Here is a 21,924-nt window from a genome sequence, read left to right on the forward strand (position 1 = left end):
CAATTTATTTACCAAGGACACCTGATATGTACAACGCTAATAAATTCGGCAAAGTACCACAGCATTTTGGCGTTTTGAAAATACAGTTGGCAAGCATAGAGTATAATGACTGTCTAGTTTCACTGGAATATGGAAGAACTGGGAAAGTAACTGCAAACACCACAATATACATGCAGGCATTCAGAGCAGAAGACTTCTTCGTCCGTCATCCCTCTGAAAGGTTTGCTTTTTTCTAGGCAGACAATTTAAAGACCTTGAAATCAATGAGACCTTGACAATTTTATGTGAATGATTTATTTAAATTTTTTCATATATATATTTATTAACTATTTGTGCTTCTTAAATTAATAGCACATTATTTAATTACCAACCCCTGCCACCCTAAAACCAATGTGATTCAGAACAGTACTTCTCATACAGTGACTAAGAAGACTGGCTGGATAAGGGATGGGAGGGCTTTTTTCTAAAAATAAAATTCAACAAAAAAGGAAACAAAAAAGGCACAACTAGCATTCACTTCCTGGCGTGGAAGTGTGTCCCCCCCTTGCAGAACATGCTGGCTTCAATATTTCAGCAAAAGTTTCAAGGGCATGTATCTCTGGATTAGGGATGCATTAAATTGCTACACACAAAACATCTCCTTCCCAACAAACCAGCTATCAGCAGTGGTGTCCTTCCCCCCCCCCCCCCCCCCCCCCCCAGATCAACCATAGATGGGAAACATGGAAGATTGTGCAGACAATATGACTGGACAAAAACACAACTTTCCAGTTTCTTAATAGCAAGATAACCTTCCCCACATAAAGACAGAAAAAAAAAGGAAAACAAGTCAATTATATGTACAAGGTGGAAAAAGTAAAATCTATTCCCATAATCTGTACAAATTCAGGCCTATACATCATTTACTTCACTGCAAAAACTGAATATTCAAAACAAAAACTATGAGAAACTACTTTGTGACAAAAGGGGTAGGAGAAAAAAAAAAAAAGTGTCTTTTTCCTTTTAACTTCAGGCCTTTTCAAAAAATAAACATTCAGCAACTGCAAGGGTTTCAGACAGAGCACAGAAAAACAGACAGGGCTCTGACATCTGTACATTATGGTAGAAATCAAAGTTCATATCTCTCCAACTAGAGGGTAGTGAGGAAGGGAAGTGATGTCTTGCTTTGCTCCTGCCGACTGGTCCCAGAATGGTTATCACTGGTGGAACTCGAGCTCGTCAACACTGATTACTTTAGTAGACGGCATGGAAGGGAGGGGCTGTTGCAGCACATCAGAACCAAACCACTTGGCCAGACCCAGAGGAGGGCTACCACCTCTTCGCTGTGAATGGTTTGTCCGATGGGGACCATGGCTCTGTGACTGGGGGCCTCCTGATGGAGCCACTGGCAGATCTGTGGCAAAAATAAAAATAATTGAAAAACCACACAAAAAAAAGCACAAAAAAGCTAAACAATTAGAATATTTGTAAAAATGTTATATATTCTCCCTTGTCTGGAAGCATCAAAATGTTGTTTAATTGCCATATCAGCAAGTCTGTCATCATGGCCAAGACAAATTTGAAGCTTCAGTAATAAATGTTTAAAGGGGGGTGAAATGCTCGTTTTCACTCAATATCCTGTTAATCTTGAGTACCTATAGAGTAGTACTGCATCCTTCATAACTCCAAAAAGTCTTTAGTTTTATTATATTCATAAGAAAAAGATGGTCTGTACCGATTTTTCCCGGAAAAACACGACTGGCTGGAGGCGTGGCGTGTGGGCGGAGCTAAAGAATCACGAGCGCCAGTAGGCTTTTGCGTTGAGAGCGTTTGGAAGCTGTGACATTACCACCTTGAGGAAAAAAACATCCAAAAACCATGGCTAACAGTCAGATTCAGCCGTTTATTTATGATCCAGAATCAGATCCTGAGGCTGAAACTGAACGAGAGCAGCAGCAGCAACGACTCGCTCCGAGGCGGACCTTGAACCCGGTTCTCGGCATGGGAGGCGGACGCACTAACAAGGAGGCAGAGATATTTTAAGTAGTTTTACTCCCCGCCTGCGGTTCCAACACACGATCGTGACCCTTTTTCGTTGGGATTGCATCATCCTTAAGAAATAAATGATATGCAAATCCGTCGTCAAACTGGGCCTTGTTTATAAAACAAGCATCTTCGAAATGCAGGTAACAAACACAAACACTTGCACAACTCCATTGATGCTCTGTAAAAATAAACTCCATCCACTGGTCCCTTAATGCTGTTTCTCTTTTGGTAATCTGTGCAGGGTTGTCTTGCCCTGGCAACCAAAAATACACTTCTCTTGTGACATTTCGCAACGCTCTCGCCCTGATCAGTGAATGCCTCTGCTCTCAGTGCTCTGCTATACGGGAGCGCGCGCTCTTCCGGCAGACATGCCCTATGACCCATATAAGGAAATTCCGCTCCATCTAATGTCACACAGAGCCATACTCGAAAAAAACTTTCCGAAACTTGTGACAAACCGGAAGGAGTATTTTTGGAACAGAAATACTCCTTCAAACTTACAACTTAATTTTTGAAACTTTGTCCATGTTTAGCATGGGAATCCAACTCTTTAACAGTGTAAAAAACTCAGTATGCATGAAATAGCATTTCACCCCCCCCCCCCCCCCCCCTTTAAAAGCTTGAATCTAGTTACAGACTGATACATTGGCAGATTTGTTTGGCAATTATGATCAGAAATGGATAAGAACCCCAAAAATTTTTGCTCAAAATAAATACCATCACATCAGAAATTCTCTGGATCACATTTATAATAATTAGATCGCATTAAAATCTAATTATCAGCCATGTTCTCTGGCCACCCTGTTCTCCATTAAGAAACTGATTAAATGTAACCACTGATATGTGATATTCAAATTTAAGACTTTTTAACAATGACATTAAATAGAAGTAAACAGCGACAAAAAAACAACAACTTTTTCAAATAAATGCTGTTTTTAAAGAATCCTTAAAAGAAAATTAAGGTTTAAGTTTCCACAAAAATATTGAACAGTAGAACGGTTTAACCCTGATTAAAAATAATGTTCTTGAGCACCAAGTCAACACAGAATAATTAAAGAGCCATGTGACGCTGAAAATTTTTTCGGAAGCCATTAGTCTTAATTGATAGAAATATAGAAACTGAATTGATTTCAGTTTTTAATATGAAAACGATGGTCATCAGTGATGCGCGGGTCAATGTATTAATAACCCGCACCGAACAGACGTTTTCAACTAACCCGCTCGAAACTTGGACCGCAAAAAAAGGAAAAGAAAATATTGTACACTCACTCATTCCGTGGGGTCTCGCTCAACCCAGAATGGCCTAATGGTTCAAAAATATGCAAGGAGACATTTCATTGTTTAGTAATATGGTGTTTTCTTTGACGCTGCTAAGATGAAGTTGACGATCCGGACTCACAAATGCCAGAGAGAAATGCACATTTCATATGGATTACATAATCAGAGAGTAGCCCATTTATTTTATTATATTGTCTGCTATATATTTGCTTCTTATTTATAAAATAAAATAAAACATTGATCAAAATTAAGATATAATTTATACAAAATGAAAATCTTTTAAAAAGTTTTCTATAAAACAAAACTTAATGAAGTCGTCAAAATCATGTTTTACCAAAAACAAAAATAATTGAAAAACCACACAAAAAAAGCACAAAAAAGCTAAACAATTAGAATATTTGTAAAAATGTTATATATTCTCCCTTGTCTGGAAGCATCAAAATGTTGTTTAATTGCCATATCAGCAAGTCTGTCATCATGGCCAAGACAAATTTAAAGCTTCAGTAATAAATGTTTAAAGGGGGGTGAAATGCTCGTTTTCACTCAATATCCTGTTAATCTTGAGTACCTATAGAGTAGTACTGCATCCTTCATAACTCCAAAAAGTCTTTAGTTTTATTATATTCATAAGAAAAAGATGGTCTGTACCGATTTTTCCCGGAAAAACACGACTGGCTGGAGGCGTGGCGTGTGGGCGGAGCTAAAGAATCACGAGCGCCAGTAGGCTTTTGCGTTGAGAGCGTTTGGAAGCTGTGACATTACCACCTTGAGGAAAAAAACATCCAAAAACCATGGCTAACAGTCAGATTCAGCCGTTTATTTATGATCCAGAATCAGATCCTGAGGCTGAAACTGAACGAGAGCAGCAGCAGCAACGACTCGCTCCGAGGCGGACCTTGAACCCGGTTCTCGGCATGGGAGGCGGACGCACTAACAAGGAGGCAGAGATATTTTAAGTAGTTTTACTCCCCGCCTGCGGTTCCAACACACGATCGTGACCCTTTTTCGTTGGGATTGCATCATCCTTAAGAAATAAATGATATGCAAATCCGTCGTCAAACTGGGCCTTGTTTATAAAACAAGCATCTTCGAAATGCAGGTAACAAACACAAACACTTGCACAACTCCATTGATGCTCTGTAAAAATAAACTCCATCCACTGGTCCCTTAATGCTGTTTCTCTTTTGGTAATCTGTGCAGGGTTGTCTTGCCCTGGCAACCAAAAATACACTTCTCTTGTGACATTTCGCAACGCTCTCGCCCTGATCAGTGAATGCCTCTGCTCTCAGTGCTCTGCTATACGGGAGCGCGCGCTCTTCCGGCAGACATGCCCTAGGACCCATATAAGGAAATTCCGCTCCATCTAATGTCACACAGAGCCATACTCGAAAAAAACTTTCCGAAACTTGTGACAAACCGGAAGGAGTATTTTTGGAACAGAAATACTCCTTCAAACTTACAACTTAATTTTTGAAACTTTGTCCATGTTTAGCATGGGAATCCAACTCTTTAACAGTGTAAAAAACTCAGTATGCATGAAATAGCATTTCACCCCTCCCCCCCCCCCCCCCTTTAAAAGCTTGAATCTAGTTACAGACTGATACATTGGCAGATTTGTTTGGCAATTATGATCAGAAATGGATAAGAACCCCAAAAATTTTTGCTCAAAATAAATACCATCACATCAGAAATTCTCTGGATCACATTTATAATAATTAGATCGCATTAAAATCTAATTATCAGCCATGTTCTCTGGCCACCCTGTTCTCCATTAAGAAACTGATTAAATGTAACCACTGATATGTGATATTCAAATTTAAGACTTTTTAACAATGACATTAAATAGAAGTAAACAGCGACAAAAAAACAACAACTTTTTCAAATAAATGCTGTTTTTAAAGAATCCTTAAAAGAAAATTAAGGTTTAAGTTTCCACAAAAATATTGAACAGTAGAACGGTTTAACCCTGATTAAAAATAATGTTCTTGAGCACCAAGTCAACACAGAATAATTAAAGAGCCATGTGACGCTGAAAATTTTTTCGGAAGCCATTAGTCTTAATTGATAGAAATATAGAAACTGAATTGATTTCAGTTTTTAATATGAAAACGATGGTCATCAGTGATGCGCGGGTCAATGTATTAATAACCCGCACCGAACAGACGTTTTCAACTAACCCGCTCGAAACTTGGACCGCAAAAAAAGGAAAAGAAAATATTGTACACTCACTCATTCCGTGGGGTCTCGCTCAACCCAGAATGGCCTAATGGTTCAAAAATATGCAAGGAGACATTTCATTGTTTAGTAATATGGTGTTTTCTTTGACGCTGCTAAGATGAAGTTGACGATCCGGACTCACAAATGCCAGAGAGAAATGCACATTTCATATGGATTACATAATCAGAGAGTAGCCCATTTATTTTATTATATTGTCTGCTATATATTTGCTTCTTATTTATAAAATAAAACATTGATCAAAATTAAGATATAATTTATACAAAATGAAAATCTTTTAAAAAGTTTTCTATAAAACAAAACTTAATGAAGTCGTCAAAATCATGTTTTACCAAAAACAGTGTCTTCACCTTTTCTCTTGCCGCCTCTATCTCTACCGGCAGACTGAGCTTCTGCGTCATCTTTGCGCCCATTATTCAGCCAATAAAGTGTAGGCCTATGTATTTCAAAATTGTGTCTAGTACTATATTAATTACAAAGGTTTAATTGGCATCTTTATTTCAAATGACCCGACCGACCGCGCCCCGAATATCATTAAAAATATTTTTGGATGACTCATAACTGCGGACACCCGCTCATTTTGGATCAACCCGCACATCACTGATAGTTATAACTGCATTATAATTGCATTCAACCGATTGAATGCAGCCTTGAGAATGAGTTTTTAAAAATGTATTTAGAAAAATGAACCAATCCAACTTTTGAACAGTAGTGATTAAATCACTCTAATGTAGTAATTTTAAGACACTGGTGCTGTACGTACTTGGTCTCTGTTGCTGTTGAAGCTGTTGCTGCATGACTGCTAACTGCATGTGTGTTCCTGCAGTTCTAGGGGCCATGAGTGGATACCCTGCAGTACCAAGGGGATACAGAGGCTGCCCCAAGAGGGCTGGGGGCAAACCCTGAAGCTGAGACAGGTCTACAGCCTGAGGGAAAATCCCTGTTCATGCAGAGAAAGAACTTCATTATTCACTGTTTTTAGTTATCAACAGGAACATGTCTGGAACCGGCATGAATAAAGAGAAACCAAAGTCTGAAACCAACCTGTCTGTAATAATGTGGGTCCGAGCGGTTGAGGCTGAATGCCCTGAGCCAGCATCTTCTGCATCACACTTGGATGAATCTGGGGTGGAGGTCTGACCAAAGGGACATGGGGAAGCAGAGGAACTGGATACATCTGGGGCCTGGGGAAAGGAGAAGGGGGCCCTGATGACATCATGGTGGGAGTGTGGTGGCCAGTTGTTGATGTAGGCCTGGGTCGATCTGGGTCTTTACTATGACGATTCAGAGTAGGAACGGGGGTGGAGCATGCCTTTACCCCACCAGTCTGAGGACCACTTATGTCCACATCTTCCAGAAAGGAACTGGGTGATGGAGGCCCATCTATAAATTAAAAAGGTAACTGCTTTATGAAAAAGGAAAAGAGCTAATGTTTATTCACCCAGCTCTGATCTCTTGGTGTATGTGCATTGTATCATACCCTCCTGTGAGTTTTGAAAGCTCATGGTCTCCTCTTTACTTCCTGGTCTACTCCCAGGATCATCTCGACTTTTCTCTTTTGACTCGTACATTTTTTTGATCACAGAAGTGGGAGTGAAGGATGGAGACAGCTGCAGCAAGAGGGGGAAAAAAGTGGTTTAAACCAAACACCAAGTCATTTGTTCTAGAGATGTTCCGATACCCTTTTTCTCTACCCGATACCGATTCCGATACCTGGGCTCAGGGTATCGGCCGATACGGAGTACTGATTCGATACCTGGGTGTGTATCTGTATATATTACTAGCCCTGTGTAAATTGCTAGAATTATTTTATGGTGTGCTTCAGACTTATCCCTTAATAAAACATGAACAAATACATGGTGAACTACTGTATTTTTATTATCTGACATGAATTTGACAGTATTATTTATTTTCGTAAGCGAAAAAAGAACTTCAAATGCAGCCAAAAATCTAACGCTGCAAACTAAAAAAGGTATTTTAGTTTTACAATATAACTGTATAAAAAACTGCAACAAATAAGTCTAGGAATATTAAAAAAAGATATACAAGACAATCTCTTTACAACAAAAGTAAAAAAAACAAGCAAACGTCTAGGCATAATTATTATTAAGAGAGACGTTTTATTATTACTACATCGAGACATAGCTAAATCTACTGTAGGCTACAACAGTAGCTTAACATATTGTCAATTTACTCACGTTGAACCGAACATTTATTTTGATGGGTTGCCATTAAGATCTTTGAGTGTCTGTGTTTTTGATATGACAGTTTTCTCAAATTAAACCGTAAATTCTCATGAAGTGACAGTTCATGCGTTCCTGTCCTCATATAGTGACACACAGCAGAGACTACAAAACGGCAAGCTCCCGTGCATCTGCACCAGTCACCCAAAGAGATTTAGAATTTGCAGGAGTAATATTTAAATAGTATTTTGCAGTTCAATATTCACAGACACTAGTGTGTGTGTGTGTATATATATATATATATATATATATATATATATATATATATATATATATATATATATATATATATATATATATATATATATATATATATATATATATATATATATATATATATATATATATATATATATATATATGAACGCAGCTGCGGGTACCGAATATACTCGGAGTCGGTAACTACCGGTACTCCAGAGATATACTGCTATCCACTGATCTATAATATAGAAGTGGTTTCACTATCTGTTGGCAGTTTAGAACGCGATGAGCGATCCAGTCATATATAGATCAGTGCTGACAACACTTTTCATTTCTTCTTCGCTGCTCTAAACAGGGGTTGCTTGTGGCAACACCGCACAACTCCCTGTGTTTGCAATGCATTTTGAGCAGCGAAGAAGAACCGTGCAAGCGTTTAGGCAAAGCTAGCGGTCATAACTAGGTCTTGTTTAAGAAAATGGTATCAGATCGGTACAGTTGCAATCAAAATTATTCAACCCCCTTGACCTGCAAGACATTTTGCTGCGGTGAACAACATTTTATGAAATCAATTCAACAAATGCATCAGTAAAGTATTAGAGAAAGTTTGTTAATACACTTTTGAGTGATTCTGAGAATGGAACATTGATGAATCAGGATAAAATTCAAACTGGCTCTCAACATTCATGTTCAAAATTATTCAACCCCCTTTGTGCAGAATCTTTTATTCTTTAAAATCACCAATAAAACGCTGTCTGTAAGTGATTAGAAGCTTCTGTCACCTCTCTACTACAGTCTTGACCCATTCCTCGCATGGAAAAGATTCCAGATCACTGAAAATCTTTGGTTCTCACATTGCCACTGCTTTCTTCAAATTCAACCAGATATTTGCAATGAGAGTTAAGCCTGGAGACTGAACAGGTCACTCAAGTACATTCTATGACTGATCTCTGAACAAAGCAGTAGTAGATTTGGATGTGTACTTTGGGATGACTGTCCTGCAGGAAAGTCCATTGATCATCAGCTTCAGTCTTTGCAACAAAAGGCATCACAATTCTTGTCAAAATGGCCTGATACTTCAAAGAATCCATGATTTCCTTCATACAGTCATTATTTCCACTTCCTGCTACAGTAAAGAAACCCCATAACAGGACTGATACACCTCCAAGTTTGACGATGGAGATGGTGTTCTTCTGCTTATGAGCTTTGCCTGTTTTGCAGCAGACATACCGCTGATCCATGGGTCCATAAAGTTCCAGTTTGGTCACATCACTCCATAAAACATTCCTCCAGAGCTCCACAGGTCTACACAAATGAATTTTATCAAGTTCAAGTCTGCCTTTTGTTCTTCTTGATCAAGAGTGGTATTCTGCAAGAGGTCTCAATATGAAGGCCATACTTGTCTAGTGAAGTGAGTGAAGTGAAGTGACGATGGAGATGGTGTTCTTCTTATACACTGCATTGAAATAGTTTTCCTCCTTTCATCTGGTCATCTTCCAAGTCTTTGGCTGTACATTGCAGGTTTTTCTCAGTTGCTCAGATTAAACGTTTTATGATATTGTGCTTTTTCTTCAACACCCTCAAAGGTTTTCTGGTAAAACACACTTTAAACTTAGGGAATAAGGCTGAGAGCTGTGTCTCTAGGAACTTTCAATGTCTTGGAAATCTTCATATAGCCTTAGTCTTTCTAAAGTAATACAATATTTTTTCTCTTTAGCTTTTGTGAGATCTCTGTTGACATTTTTGCTACTCAACTTCAACACATGCATGGGCTAACTGTATGTGTAACAGCTCAAGCTAATACTGTTTTTAATAGAGTTTCTAAAGGCTTAATTGTGTTTTGAGACGGTTTCATTCACCACCATGCAAATAAGTGATTTAAAAACAGCAATATTGAATAGGGGTTGAATAATTATGACATAACAGTATTATTAAAAAAAAAATCTAACTCAAAACTATTACATCATATATTGACTATCACTTTTAATCTGCCAGTGAACTGTTATAGATGCAATTTTTATTTTATCCTGGATCTTCAGAAAGGCTTGTATTTGTAAAGTACTGTAGTCTCTGAGGGGTTGAGTAATTTTGATTGCAACTGTATATGGGTTCATGTACTCGCCGATGCCAGAATTTGTTGTGGTATCGGAGATATTTCCGATATCGGAACAAATCTAATTTGTTCTTTGGGGTTTTCATTCTATAGAAGGATATTTAAGTTAATTCAAAACATACAAATGGCTCTGTAATGCTGCAAGTTGATCAAAACATCAGATGTATGATCAAATGCCTCAATGGCAGTTAAACTAAATGTGATCGATTTGGCTTACCACACTTGTTACAGTATTTCCAGGTGACGCCCGTCCAGGTAGGTGAGGCCCAGGTGAACAGTTCATCCTGGTTTGTCTACAAAAAAGGAGATATAGATGCAAATAAATCAATGCATCACTGTACACAACATTATCAACCCCTTCCATTCATTAGGTTACTCTTTTGGATGTACTGTAGCAACTGTTCGTTTTATGAATAAAAGCATACACTGATCAAATCTGGTTAAATTTGACCTTTTCAATTTACAATCACCAGGAGATTCCAATTCAAGAGGAGAATAACTAAGTACTAAAAGGTAACTGTGATTAAAGAGGCTGAAACCATTAGCAAGGTTTGCTTCAGGACAACCTGCCTATTGTGTCTGATAATCAATATTACCTGTTACGAAATGCCTTCTCGTGAGCCTGTTTGTTGTAGCTTTGTTGGTACTGTGGGCGATTAAGAACTGCCAGTTCCTGCTGAAACAATGCTTCCAGATTGGCCTGGTCCACTCCCATTGGCAAACCTCTCATCTAAGAATAAGGAATTAATCTCCGATTTACAAAATGCAAAACCAAGTACATACTCTAGTATATTTTATCCTAATTGCATGTTAACAGCCTTTACACAAAGAGAATGTAGATTCTCAGAACTAATCGTATATTGCGACACTCCTAATATACCAGTATTGACTAGAACCATGATATTCGAAGCAAAAAATTTCGATATCGTGTAAGTGTATAACGATATACTGGTATAAGCGATAAATTAAAAATGAACAGTTAATTTATGATAGCATCATATTGTGCCTTAACACTGACACCTGTCACACAAGATGCATTTTGGGGAAAGAAAGCAGTGTCCATCAGAGAAAGTTGTCATTATTTTACTAGTCATATAATTTGAAATGTTATATTAGCCAGTTAACAGCGGAGTTCTGTGTTCATATATTTAAGTAAAGAGTGATTTTAATACAGTACTGCATTTTCTTTACTCATCTTATTTTTGAATTTGCAATTCAATACGGCCTGTGCATCGTTAAACTATTTCTTTTGTTCAAATCTATTAACGGTTAAACAATTAAAACTATTCTTGAAAAATGGAGCGACCACATTGCTACATTAAACTTGTAAAATTTTAAGTCGGTCCCAGTGCCACGCATTTAATTCCTCATCTGCGGTCATTTTATAAGGATCATAATTTAATATATATATATATATATAACAATGAACAATATTTCCACAGCATTTATTAATCTTACTTGTTAATTTCAGCATTTTCTTATGCATTATTAAAATCACAAGTTGTGTTCGTACACAATAACGCACTGTGAACAAATGAACAATGGCCATTTACATTAATATTTATAAATTGCATAATGTATTAACTACAACGAACAAACAAATATACATATATATCCTTGCCATAGTATTAGTTCTACCTGTGGTGTATTCCTGGCCCGATGCAAGTCTGAAATTTGATCCAACACATTTTGTGGGCCAGCAGGGAACCCTGAGATTCAACAAAAGATGGGTGAGGAACGTGGAGGAACATTCATGTTGCAGATTTATCATGCCTCTCTTTGTTTCAAATCACTTATAATTAGGCCAACTCATTTTACCTGTTGCAGGTGGCATGCCTGGAAAAAAGTCCTGTCTCTGTGGGAAGAGTGGGGGTGAAGTGCGGTGGTGTACGAGGCCAGGCATAGAGGCAGGAACAGGGCCATGAGAGGCAACCAATAATTCCTAAAGCACAAAAACACAAGATCTTATATTCTTTGTCAACTCAACACCATAAACTTGACTAGAACAGTGTTATAATACAATGATAAGATGTGAGCTTCAGCTACAAGGTTACTAAAGCTGTCTCAACACCACAGGATAAGTATCAGTTACTACTAGGTCTGCACGATAAAGCGCATGTGATATTTAATGCACATCATCTTAGTAAAGCCGGTTCTGTAATCAGCGGTAAATCTCCATCACCTACGTGCCTTTACATGGAGCAGCATTTACTACACAGAGCCGTTGTTTACAGACAAACTGCACAAAAACACGATCATATTTTGCTCATGTTCTGCACAGCTTGTCAGTGAAGAACAGCCCTGTGTACTAAATGCTCCAAGATGCACTTTAAATAATCACATGCAATTTATTGTGCAGCCCTAGTTACTACAGTAAATTGCTAGTGGTCAACAGGTATTTTTTGACAGCCGATGCCGATATATTGACCGATAGCTGATATGAGTCTCAATTAAGATTTAAGAAATTAAAAAAAAAAAAAAAAAAAAAAACACTTCTGCATGAACTTCGGGTATTTCTAACAACCGTTTGCACCATTTCTTACAGTTTATAGATCAGTCAAATCACATGAATGAGTTTTCTAATGTCCTGTCGAGTATAAATTTGTTAAAATAACTTTAGAACAAACAGAATGTCTTTGATTTTGACAGATCACCTGAAAGATGTTTTTCTGCTGAGAGGCAGGTACCTGTGCCTCTGATAAGGGCACAAGAGCAGGATCCACTGACTGCTGCTATAAATGAGAAAAAAAAAAAAAAAAAAAAAAAAAAAGGGAAAAGTGATAAGAGTTGGAGTATGAACCAAACAAAAACAGATTATATACAACGCATGCCATTTGGTCAATAAAGTTTTGTTTGCTGAAGTCAAACACTGATGGCACCTACATTATACTGGTGAACGCATGAGCAAAAATGGTTAAAAACCAAGTATGTTACAAAAGATTCACTGGAGTCAGAACAGGATATACCAAAGCTATGCATGCAAAAGTTCACTGACAATTCAGCCACAACTGCTAAATACAAATTTATGCCCATCACTAGTCAAAATAAACACTCATTTACTAACAAGTAAACAGCACTGGTTTGTGTTGCATGCAAAGAAGAGTAATACTCGAGCGCAACAAACTGGGCAACCAATACGTCAATCTCACACATGCAGCTTTACCTGAGGCTGAACAGCATGCTGCAAGCTCTAACAAAACCATGCAAACATAACCGATGGTTGCACACTTACATTACTCCCGCTGGCTTTGGGGTGGGTGGGCAGGGTTCCACTTGCCTTCATGGAGCTCACCAACTTATTAAATGCAGACATGTCAGGGTCTCGCGGCCGTGACGCAGCCCCAGATCCTTCTGTCAGAGCCTTTTCCAGATGCTCCACCATGAAGGGAGTTCCCCCACCTCCAGTGGGCTGTTTTTGAGGTAATGATGGCGCTGGTTCAGGCTGCACCTTCAGTCCCTTCAGACCCACCTCCACTTCCTCCAAAGACAGCACCACCCCCGAGTTTGCTATAAGAGGGCAGACATAGAGGAATTTCAAACGCTCTCTTTAATAATGGCCAATTTGACATCATCTGTGGCCTGCTGTCTATAGATCAAAACAACACACACCTCAGTGGGCAATATTCCAATAAATATATACAGGATGCTACTCACTGCTCTCCTTTAGGTGAGCCTTGTTGACATTCAAAGTGGACAATAACGGTTTCAGGTCAATGTTGGCTTTATGCAGCAGCTCCAGAATATCCACCTTCTCTTTGCGTTCAACTGAAGAGATGGGGGTGAAGTACAAAGACGTACCCTGATTTAGAGATCCAGTATGAGGTTCCAGACCTGACATGCACACAAAATGATTGTGCCATTTTGGTAGGTACATAAAACATTACCATTCAAAAGGTTCAGTATGTTTTATTTTTCAGAATATTGCTATTTTGAATGAGCATAGGAGTCTTTAGAATGGTGCCATATACATATAGGAAATAGCGTGTGTATTAGAGCCCGACCAAAATATATATATAATTTTTTTTTTTTTTTTTTTTTTTAGGGGGAGCCTCCTGGGATCGCTAGATCAGTCAGGGCCAGACCACGAATTTAACCACCCGTAACTTCCAAACACTGGGGACTATTGCCGCGGAGGTGGTCTTAAAGAAGGCCTCTAGACATGGACTTGATTTGTAGAGGGTTCCTCGAGCTGAAGAGATCCTCCAAATTTGGTGTGAATTCGCCACGCCGTTACGGAGATATGGCCGTTCAAAGTTTCAATGGTTTTCCATAGATTTAAGCTTTAAAGCGTTTCATCCAGGTCGCTTCTAGCAAGCATTGCAGTGGGCTTTACTGGACAAACCAAGTAATTACACCATCTCAAGCATTTTCTTATATTTTGTGTAAAAAAAAAAAAAAAAAAAAAGTTTTGAGTTTTTAACTCAACGGGAGGGAAATGAAACTGTCAGAAACCGAAGTTGCCTGTGTTGTCAGTCTCCCCTCTTCTCCCTCCACTCTGCAACACACCATTCCCACTTACCAGTGCTAAAACAGGGGGTTTTCATGACCCTTTAACTATAAAATTAAAACGCTAAGCTGATAATTAAGTTAAATATTAAAAATTAAATAACTGATAATGAGTTCAAATATGAGAAAAAAAACAAGTCGGTTACTGTTATTATTGTTTATGTTAACTTGCAAGTTTGTGCATGCCTATATCAAAGACAAGTGGGCAACTTTGAAACAAAACCAGGTGAATAGACTGGAACAGGAAAGCGTTACCAGCTAATCTCTCCAACTCCTCATGCGGTGTGGAACGTAGACTGCTGGAGCGGCTGCCAGAGGGACTTCTGTTACTGGAGAACCAGCGGCTAAAACGACTGGCCATGACCGGACCATCAGCAAGAACATCTTCAATCATCTGGAAGGAAAAAGAGAGGCTCCCTGGTTTAAACTGTTATAACTTAGAAGCAGGAAACAGCCATGGGGAGTGGATGACACTTACGTGATTAGTGTCTGCAGACTGCTTAGCACAATGGGGTGAAAAGTGGGCATTTTGGAGAATAGTTTCACTTACAAGGTCCCCATTTCTTAAAACTACATAAAAACTTGGCACAACGTAGATGTGCATAACCCGCCAATCAATCCTAATCCCCAGTTACAACAGTATCAATATAATCTTTACAAATCAGATGGGCATAAATTTGCATTCCATTGAGTTTTCTGTATAATTCAAAACCAACAAATAGCGTGACGCCACACAAATGCAAAACCAATGTCCTATTTAAAACACCAGACACGAGCAGGAACATATGAACCTAAAATGGGCTTGCTGAACTATTCTGCAATAACCAACACATAACTACCTGCAGTGTTATATTCACAAAATACATGCAACTAGAAACAATTGATTCATTAGAGAAACGAGAGGCATCAGGGGTGCTGCAATACAAATTGGTCCAGAAAATGACAACTTCTAAAGAGGTACAAATGTAACAGGAGCACAGTAAATTGTACAGAGCAGAGTTTAAAAAAATAAATAAATAAAAATTCATTATAGATTAATAAACTGCCCACAAAGTACCTAATAACCACATGAACCAAACATTACTTTTAAAAAATCCTTAGGTGTGATTTGTCTATTCCTTCTCCCTTTAAGACAAGCCAGATATTTTGTGACCATTACCCTTAAAAGCATGCAGTGCTCCCCATATCTTACCGAAGCCAGGCCAGGCATGGTTTTTTCAAGATTGAAGAACTCATCGAAGTCAAATTCTCCATGGGTTTGCTCTGGAAGAACCTCAGCATGTGGAACCTCTTGGTCAGCTCCTGACTGTTGAACTACTTCAGGGTCCACAGAGAGCCCACCATTACATTCAACTGCAGGTGTGGAAGATGGAAAAAGCATGCTGATAAATGCACTGATCCAACAACAGAAGCATTTCTTAGGTGTTTGCATTTGTACAATACATGCCTTCTTTAACAGTCTCTGGCTTCTTCTTAGAACGCTTGGTCCTCCGCTTGTCGTCCTCCAATATCTTGTCATCAAAGCCAATGAGCTCAATGGTCTCTGACTGACTAGTGGGCCCACCAGAGAACCACTCTGGCTCCTCTTCAGCATAAGAGTCATTTCTTCTTCTCTCACTGAACACTCTTTTGTCTCCAAAGTCTCGCTACAGTAGAACACACACAAAAAAAACAACAACGTTTTATTCTTTGAAAAACACAATAGCAAAAGGTTCCTTTGTACCAAACTCTTATCAAAATACCCTAAATCTCTTGTCCTTAAATTCACGTTCTCGGTCTCGCTCCCTCTCCTTGTCAACTCGTGCGTCCCTCTCAAATACACGTGATGCAATGATACGGCCACTCCCTATGCGTCGAGCTCCCCCTAAACGGAGTGACTCGTTCTCTTTGTTCTCAAGAGGGCTGATGGGGCGGCGAGGAAGGGCAGGGGGTGCCACTTGACAACCTCCACCAAAACTACGTCGTTGTGGACTAAGAACCACCTCAAGGTCATCATCTTTTAGACGTTCCCGAGGATCTAGGGAAGAAAAAGTTAATTCTGGTTTTGTTTTAAGCAACAAGATTTTGACAGGCAAATAACAACAAACTTCTTGGCCAATTACCTGCAATTCTGCGTTTAAGCGGAACTCTGTCCTCTGCATAATCTTTCTTGTATCCTTCTGTTGGACAGCCGTTTTCCGAAGATGGATATAGTGAGGCATGCCATTTTTCAGGGTCCCAGACCCCATCACTATGAAGGAAACAGTACTGTTAACACTTAAAGCTTAGGTTCTCCATTTATGTCAATTTAAAACCGCATTAGTCAGTAATGTCACAAGAAGTGCATTTAAACAAATATCAGCTATAAATGAATTATTTGATTGCCTAATACAGGAAAGCAGTGGTTAAGTGCTAAAGAGCAAAAAATAGATTGGCTTAAAATTGTAATGTTCATGTATACGCAACAGGAGTCAATAATCGCACTGATGTGTTTTTTTTTATGATATCCATGCAAGATAATATGGTGACACATTCAGAAATATTCAAACTGAACTGGCAAACAAACACTAAAAAAGTTCACCTGTCATATTTCTCTGATAGACACTCTGGCCTCTCATTGGAAATGGGCAATTCTTTGATTTCCATAAGCTCTTCCTGCAAAAGCAAACAATTATCAGCATGATAAAACAGTACAGAACACTTCACAACTAAAAGTAAACTAGCTTTCATGTTCCCAGCCGTTGATCCAAGTTGTGAGAAGTGTTGAATGTATAACCAGCTAATTTAACTCGCAAGTTCCAGACCTGTCCTGCTCTGTCTTTTTTCTGGGAGTCGGTCTTTGATTCAAATCTCAGCTATCACTTCTATTAACATTTATTCTCCCCATTAATTGGCCTGTTCTGAGTTTTTTCTCCACTGCATTTTGATGCACTGGAAAAGTCCTCACCACAACCATCTCCCTCCCATACTACGTGGATAAAGGATGCCTTTGTTCAATTGGAAAATCTTAACCGCAGTTCCACCGTTATATTTTAAATTATTTGGTTACCCTTTTTGGATAATGTTAATTCTCTGTGCTGTGGCTAGATGTAAGAGACTTAGGTCTCTGCAGAGCAAAAGTGGGCATGTATAACCTTGTGGGTGTTTTCAAACTCCTGGGTGTTTCTAAATCATGCATCTAAATGATCCCCCTTACCCAACCCCACCCCTAAACCTAAAAACACCCTGATCTGGTAACTCCCGTTACTTTCCTGCAGAGACCTATACTTGAGATGTAACTATTGATTGATTGCCCGTCCGTTCTGCTACAAAGTCTGTTGTTTTTAGAAAGTCTGTTGTTACCAGGCAAGCACTATATTTGCTGCAAGTAAATACTTTTTTTTTTAAAACCTTTTTCTCCCTCCTTTTCACCTAACCTATTGGTCTCAAACTCAATTCCTGGAGGGCCACAGCTCTGCACAGTTTTGCTCATCCAGCTAATCAAGGTCTTCAGGATTACTAGAAACTTCCAAGCAGGGGTGATTTGGAGCTGGTTGGAGCTAAACTCTGCAGAGCTGTGGCCCTCCAGGAATTGAGTTTGAGACCACTGGCCTAATCTGTTATTCAGGTTACCACCCACAACTTCCTGAATGAATGTCTACTTTGTTTAAACTTTTTTATTGTTATATACAGTTTTTCAACATTGGACAGTGCTCTCAACCTGTGGGTTGGGTGAAGGGGTGAATGTAATTTTTTTGTATTATTATTAATGATGTTATTACTTTGTTTTTTATCCCTCTTCCCTTTGTTTGTTGGTGTGAAAATGTAATAATTTATATAAAATTAAAAAAAAATAAAAAATAAAAAAAACACCTTTCACAACTGAAACATTTCCAACAACAAGAGTGCATTTTTAATTTCCTGAAAACCAGGACCGCTGCACTGCAAGGAGAACACATCTCATGTTGGTTCACCTTAAACAACTCACTGTTTTCTAGAAAACCTGCAGTACAATCGGAGCGTAAAAACAAGTGCCACTGATGGTTGATGCCTTGAACAAAACCAAATGTTCAAAATCAAAGAACAAAAGTGAGGCAAGCAACAATACGCATTTTGCCATCTACTGTTCAGGAAATAAATGTGCAATGCCAATCTCACATTGTTTTAAATCCTGTCACATGACTACAGTTTACACTTTGTGTTGCTCGATTTTTACTTCTAGGTATTGACTAAAGTTAAAGTGCTCCTATTATGCCATTTTTATGGTTGCTAATATATTTTCATAAAAGCACAGAAAAGCACACAAAATAAAATGCACTGAAAGTAGTAGCAAGTGGTGCTGTGCGTATTGAGCGAGCAGAGCGAAATCTTCAGAAAGACGCTCAGCGCTCGTTTAGGCAATTTTTGACATAACTATCGATCGTGCACTGTCGGCTTCATAACTTTGCAGAGTTTGTGTTCACATACAGCTAAAATGATGCACTGCATGAAAGGTAATAGTCGAAAAGGCTATTAGGGGCACTATAAGGATTTAACTGCTATTTATCCAATTATACATGCCCGTCAAGAATAATTCAATGTTAAGTTGTTCAATTCAATGCAATTTTACTAAACTTAATTTAATGAAACTGTGTTTCAATAAAATGAAAAATAGAGGGATTAGTATTGTAATAAATCATGAATAAGATTTTTTTTTATTTTTTAAAGAAAAAACGCCACCATCAGTTTCATTGTTATGTAGTAACAAGAGTAAGCAGCTGCTGCTCCTTCAGACTGACATGAAATGAAAAATCCCTGAATCTATTTTTGTGCTTCCACTTAATCATGACTTTAAAGCCTACTTTAATAAGCTTCAGACATGGTCTTTTATTTGATAGGACATTTAGAGCTCTAAAAGTAACAGCATGTATTCAAAGTACATCACACTGTAAAGGCCCCTGTATACTTCATACGAAATCGAAGAACGAACTAATATAATATCATTTCGAACAAAATCGGGCCAAAACGAAGTGTTTTGGCAGTTCAAAACGGCTCAACATAGTGAACTTTCTGGGGGAGTTCGCTTTAGCTCCTAAACACCTTTGAGATTCAATTGGTCCATGGCAGTTAGCCAATTGGTGGGTGTGTTCTGAAACTTTTTTTGACACAATTTTTAAGGAGAGCAACATCTCCTGAATACACTGGATTGTCGAATAGCTGAGCTGCATTGGTCCCCGTCTCACACCTTGCTTCCCTACACTTCATTTCATTGTTTTGCTTAGGGGATACACGCAATCATCGTGACACGTTTATATTAATTTACACCCCACCTCCAGCAGCGCTGGGGTGTTGGAGAATTGGTTAGAAGTATACTGCCGCTCAGCCTTTTCGAACTTCTTTTTGCCCCAAAATGAAGAACGAAAACGAACTTCGTTTGAAGTATATCGGGCCTATAGATCGAAGTTCATGGCAGGTTGAAAGATCAAGGCAGATTTGCTCCTCAAAAGACATTTCCTTCTAGGGGTTGTGACTGTTCTCACCTTGGTATATCTATAGGCGGAGGTTACTAGTGAGTCCTTCACCATTTGCACTATGTTTTCACCATTTTCATCCTTCTCCATGATTCAGGCGGGTGGTCAAACTGAAGTGAAGCCTCACTATCAGACACCCTAGGCACCTGTGAATGAATTCTATAGCATTAGTTTAAGTGTCATGTCAATGTAATTCACATTTGGCTCAAATACGATTACAAATATTATATATATATATATAAAAAAATAAAACTAGGTATTCAATCCAGACTCCCTGAGCTATTATTGTACAAATAGACTGCAGGCAGTTTAACACGGATTACATACACCCCGTAAAATCTATAAGAATTTAAATATAACTTAAATATACTTTAAAGAGGATTAAACGGTGTAGGGATTTAACATCAGGTAAATGTCTGGCTCCTGAGTAGCTGTTGTATTAGCAAATGACGAAGCAGACAGCAAGCCAACTACAGAATACTAATCAGACTGATGCAGGAACAATCACGCTACAATTTCCCACATGAAGAACGGGTCTATTTTGAAAAGAACCAAGCACCTTTCTCAACATATTGATGAACCCACCTGATATCTGAAAAGGTGTCACAGCACCGTCTCTCTCCTCGCCTGGATAACGTTACCTCAGTTAGCGTCTGGCTATCGGTCTTATACCAAACTACAACAGATGATGCAGTCAGTCCAGGTTTCAGACAGGACGCAGATGAAGCTTTCTGCCTAAAAATAAAGTTTCTCTCTCGACAATCTTGACAGGAGGTTCGGATAGTCCCTGTCGCTCCAGAATTAATCGCTAATTGGCAAAAAGGAGCATTTCATTAGCAAACTGGCTAAACTCATCAAGCCGACGCCGACTATTTACTTCGGTTCATATGGAAAAAAGGCTATATTTGCACCGTTTCTGAATTTTAATTACAATTTTGGTTGGTCTCCCCTTTGGGTTTTTTCCGTAAGAGAGAAAACCTTCCAAATAATTCCGTGTTTGTTTGTGTATTTATAGGCTAGTGAGCCGGGTTAGCAGGCTAGGAAACTTATCCCCACTCATGAAGCTGCACAACGTACATAAAAAGCGCGTCAATACACTAAAGCTCACATATATAAGGACCAATCCCAGCAGATAACTGGGTTATATCACTTAATTAAAGCTTGTAGTCCGACTGCAACAATCAATGTACCTCGGGGTACTTTCTCTGAGCTCTCTCTTTCGTCTCTGTTCAGTCGCAGAGCGGCGAATTTCTTCAGATCTCTGACTGGCTCTGAGAAAGGCCCCAATCAAGGATTATATAGTGTCTAATCACGCCTTCTTTAAAATTTTAAGAAACAGACACTCACATTCGATTGTAATTTCAAATCTAAAAACAAAAAACACCAGATTACGTGGTTACTAGTGTGTCTTTTATTCAGTGGGGTTGACAAGAGACGTTACGGAATTTTAGAGCAAGAATAAATTTCAGGCAATCAACGTGGTCACCAGTTATAAATTGTAGTCACGTGACAGGATTTAAAAAGCTTAGTTGAGTTGCTTGATTTTTTTATTTACATGATTCTGACCAAAATTAAAAGTATTTACGTAGTATTTATGAAGTTAAACAAGTATGAACAATATGGGCAAATTCCTTGTGTGCTTCCACGCACTTGACGAATGAAGCTAATTCTAATTTTGAATATGTTTTAAGTTTATTTGTCAACCACGAAATATATAATCAAACAGTATTTTTAGAAAAATTTAAATAATTATGTAACAAAATGTAATAAAACTCTAAAAAACAATAAGTGTAATGACATTAAAATGCAATAGAATAAAACAAAAAACAGAATTGACTTGTATGTATGTGTGTGCACA

General features: G+C 38.5%; 1 protein-coding gene across 8 annotated transcripts; it reads right to left on the bottom strand.

Annotated features, from left to right (window-relative positions):
• Positions 1-278: 278 nt before the first annotated feature.
• Positions 279-21,499, bottom strand: eif4enif1 (eukaryotic translation initiation factor 4E nuclear import factor 1). Of its 8 annotated transcripts, none has more exons than XM_052558752.1 (20): positions 21,257-21,386; positions 20,652-20,742; positions 20,076-20,212; positions 17,159-17,232; positions 16,701-16,828; positions 16,341-16,615; positions 16,046-16,244; positions 15,791-15,951; positions 14,854-14,992; positions 13,747-13,857; positions 13,325-13,599; positions 12,747-12,824; positions 11,911-12,034; positions 11,731-11,801; positions 10,689-10,822; positions 10,310-10,385; positions 7,019-7,148; positions 6,583-6,921; positions 6,302-6,478; positions 279-1,393 (listed from the first exon to the last, which is right to left on the bottom strand). In XM_052558752.1, exons 3-20 carry the CDS (start codon positions 20,154-20,156, stop codon positions 1,197-1,199), a joined length of 2,769 nt encoding a protein of 922 aa, XP_052414712.1. In that variant the 5' UTR covers positions 20,157-20,212; positions 20,652-20,742; positions 21,257-21,386; the 3' UTR covers positions 279-1,196. The 8 variants fall into 8 exon arrangements, with proteins under 8 accessions (XP_052414712.1, XP_052414707.1, XP_052414709.1 ...); XM_052558747.1 differs by having other exon boundaries at positions 13,747-13,923; XM_052558749.1 differs by having other exon boundaries at positions 13,747-13,923; positions 20,652-21,499.
• Positions 21,500-21,924: the final 425 nt, after the last annotated feature.

The sequence above is a fragment of the Carassius gibelio genome, chromosome B6 (assembly GCF_023724105.1).
Source record: "Carassius gibelio isolate Cgi1373 ecotype wild population from Czech Republic chromosome B6, carGib1.2-hapl.c, whole genome shotgun sequence".
NCBI classification, from domain to species: domain Eukaryota; kingdom Metazoa; phylum Chordata; class Actinopteri; order Cypriniformes; family Cyprinidae; genus Carassius; species Carassius gibelio.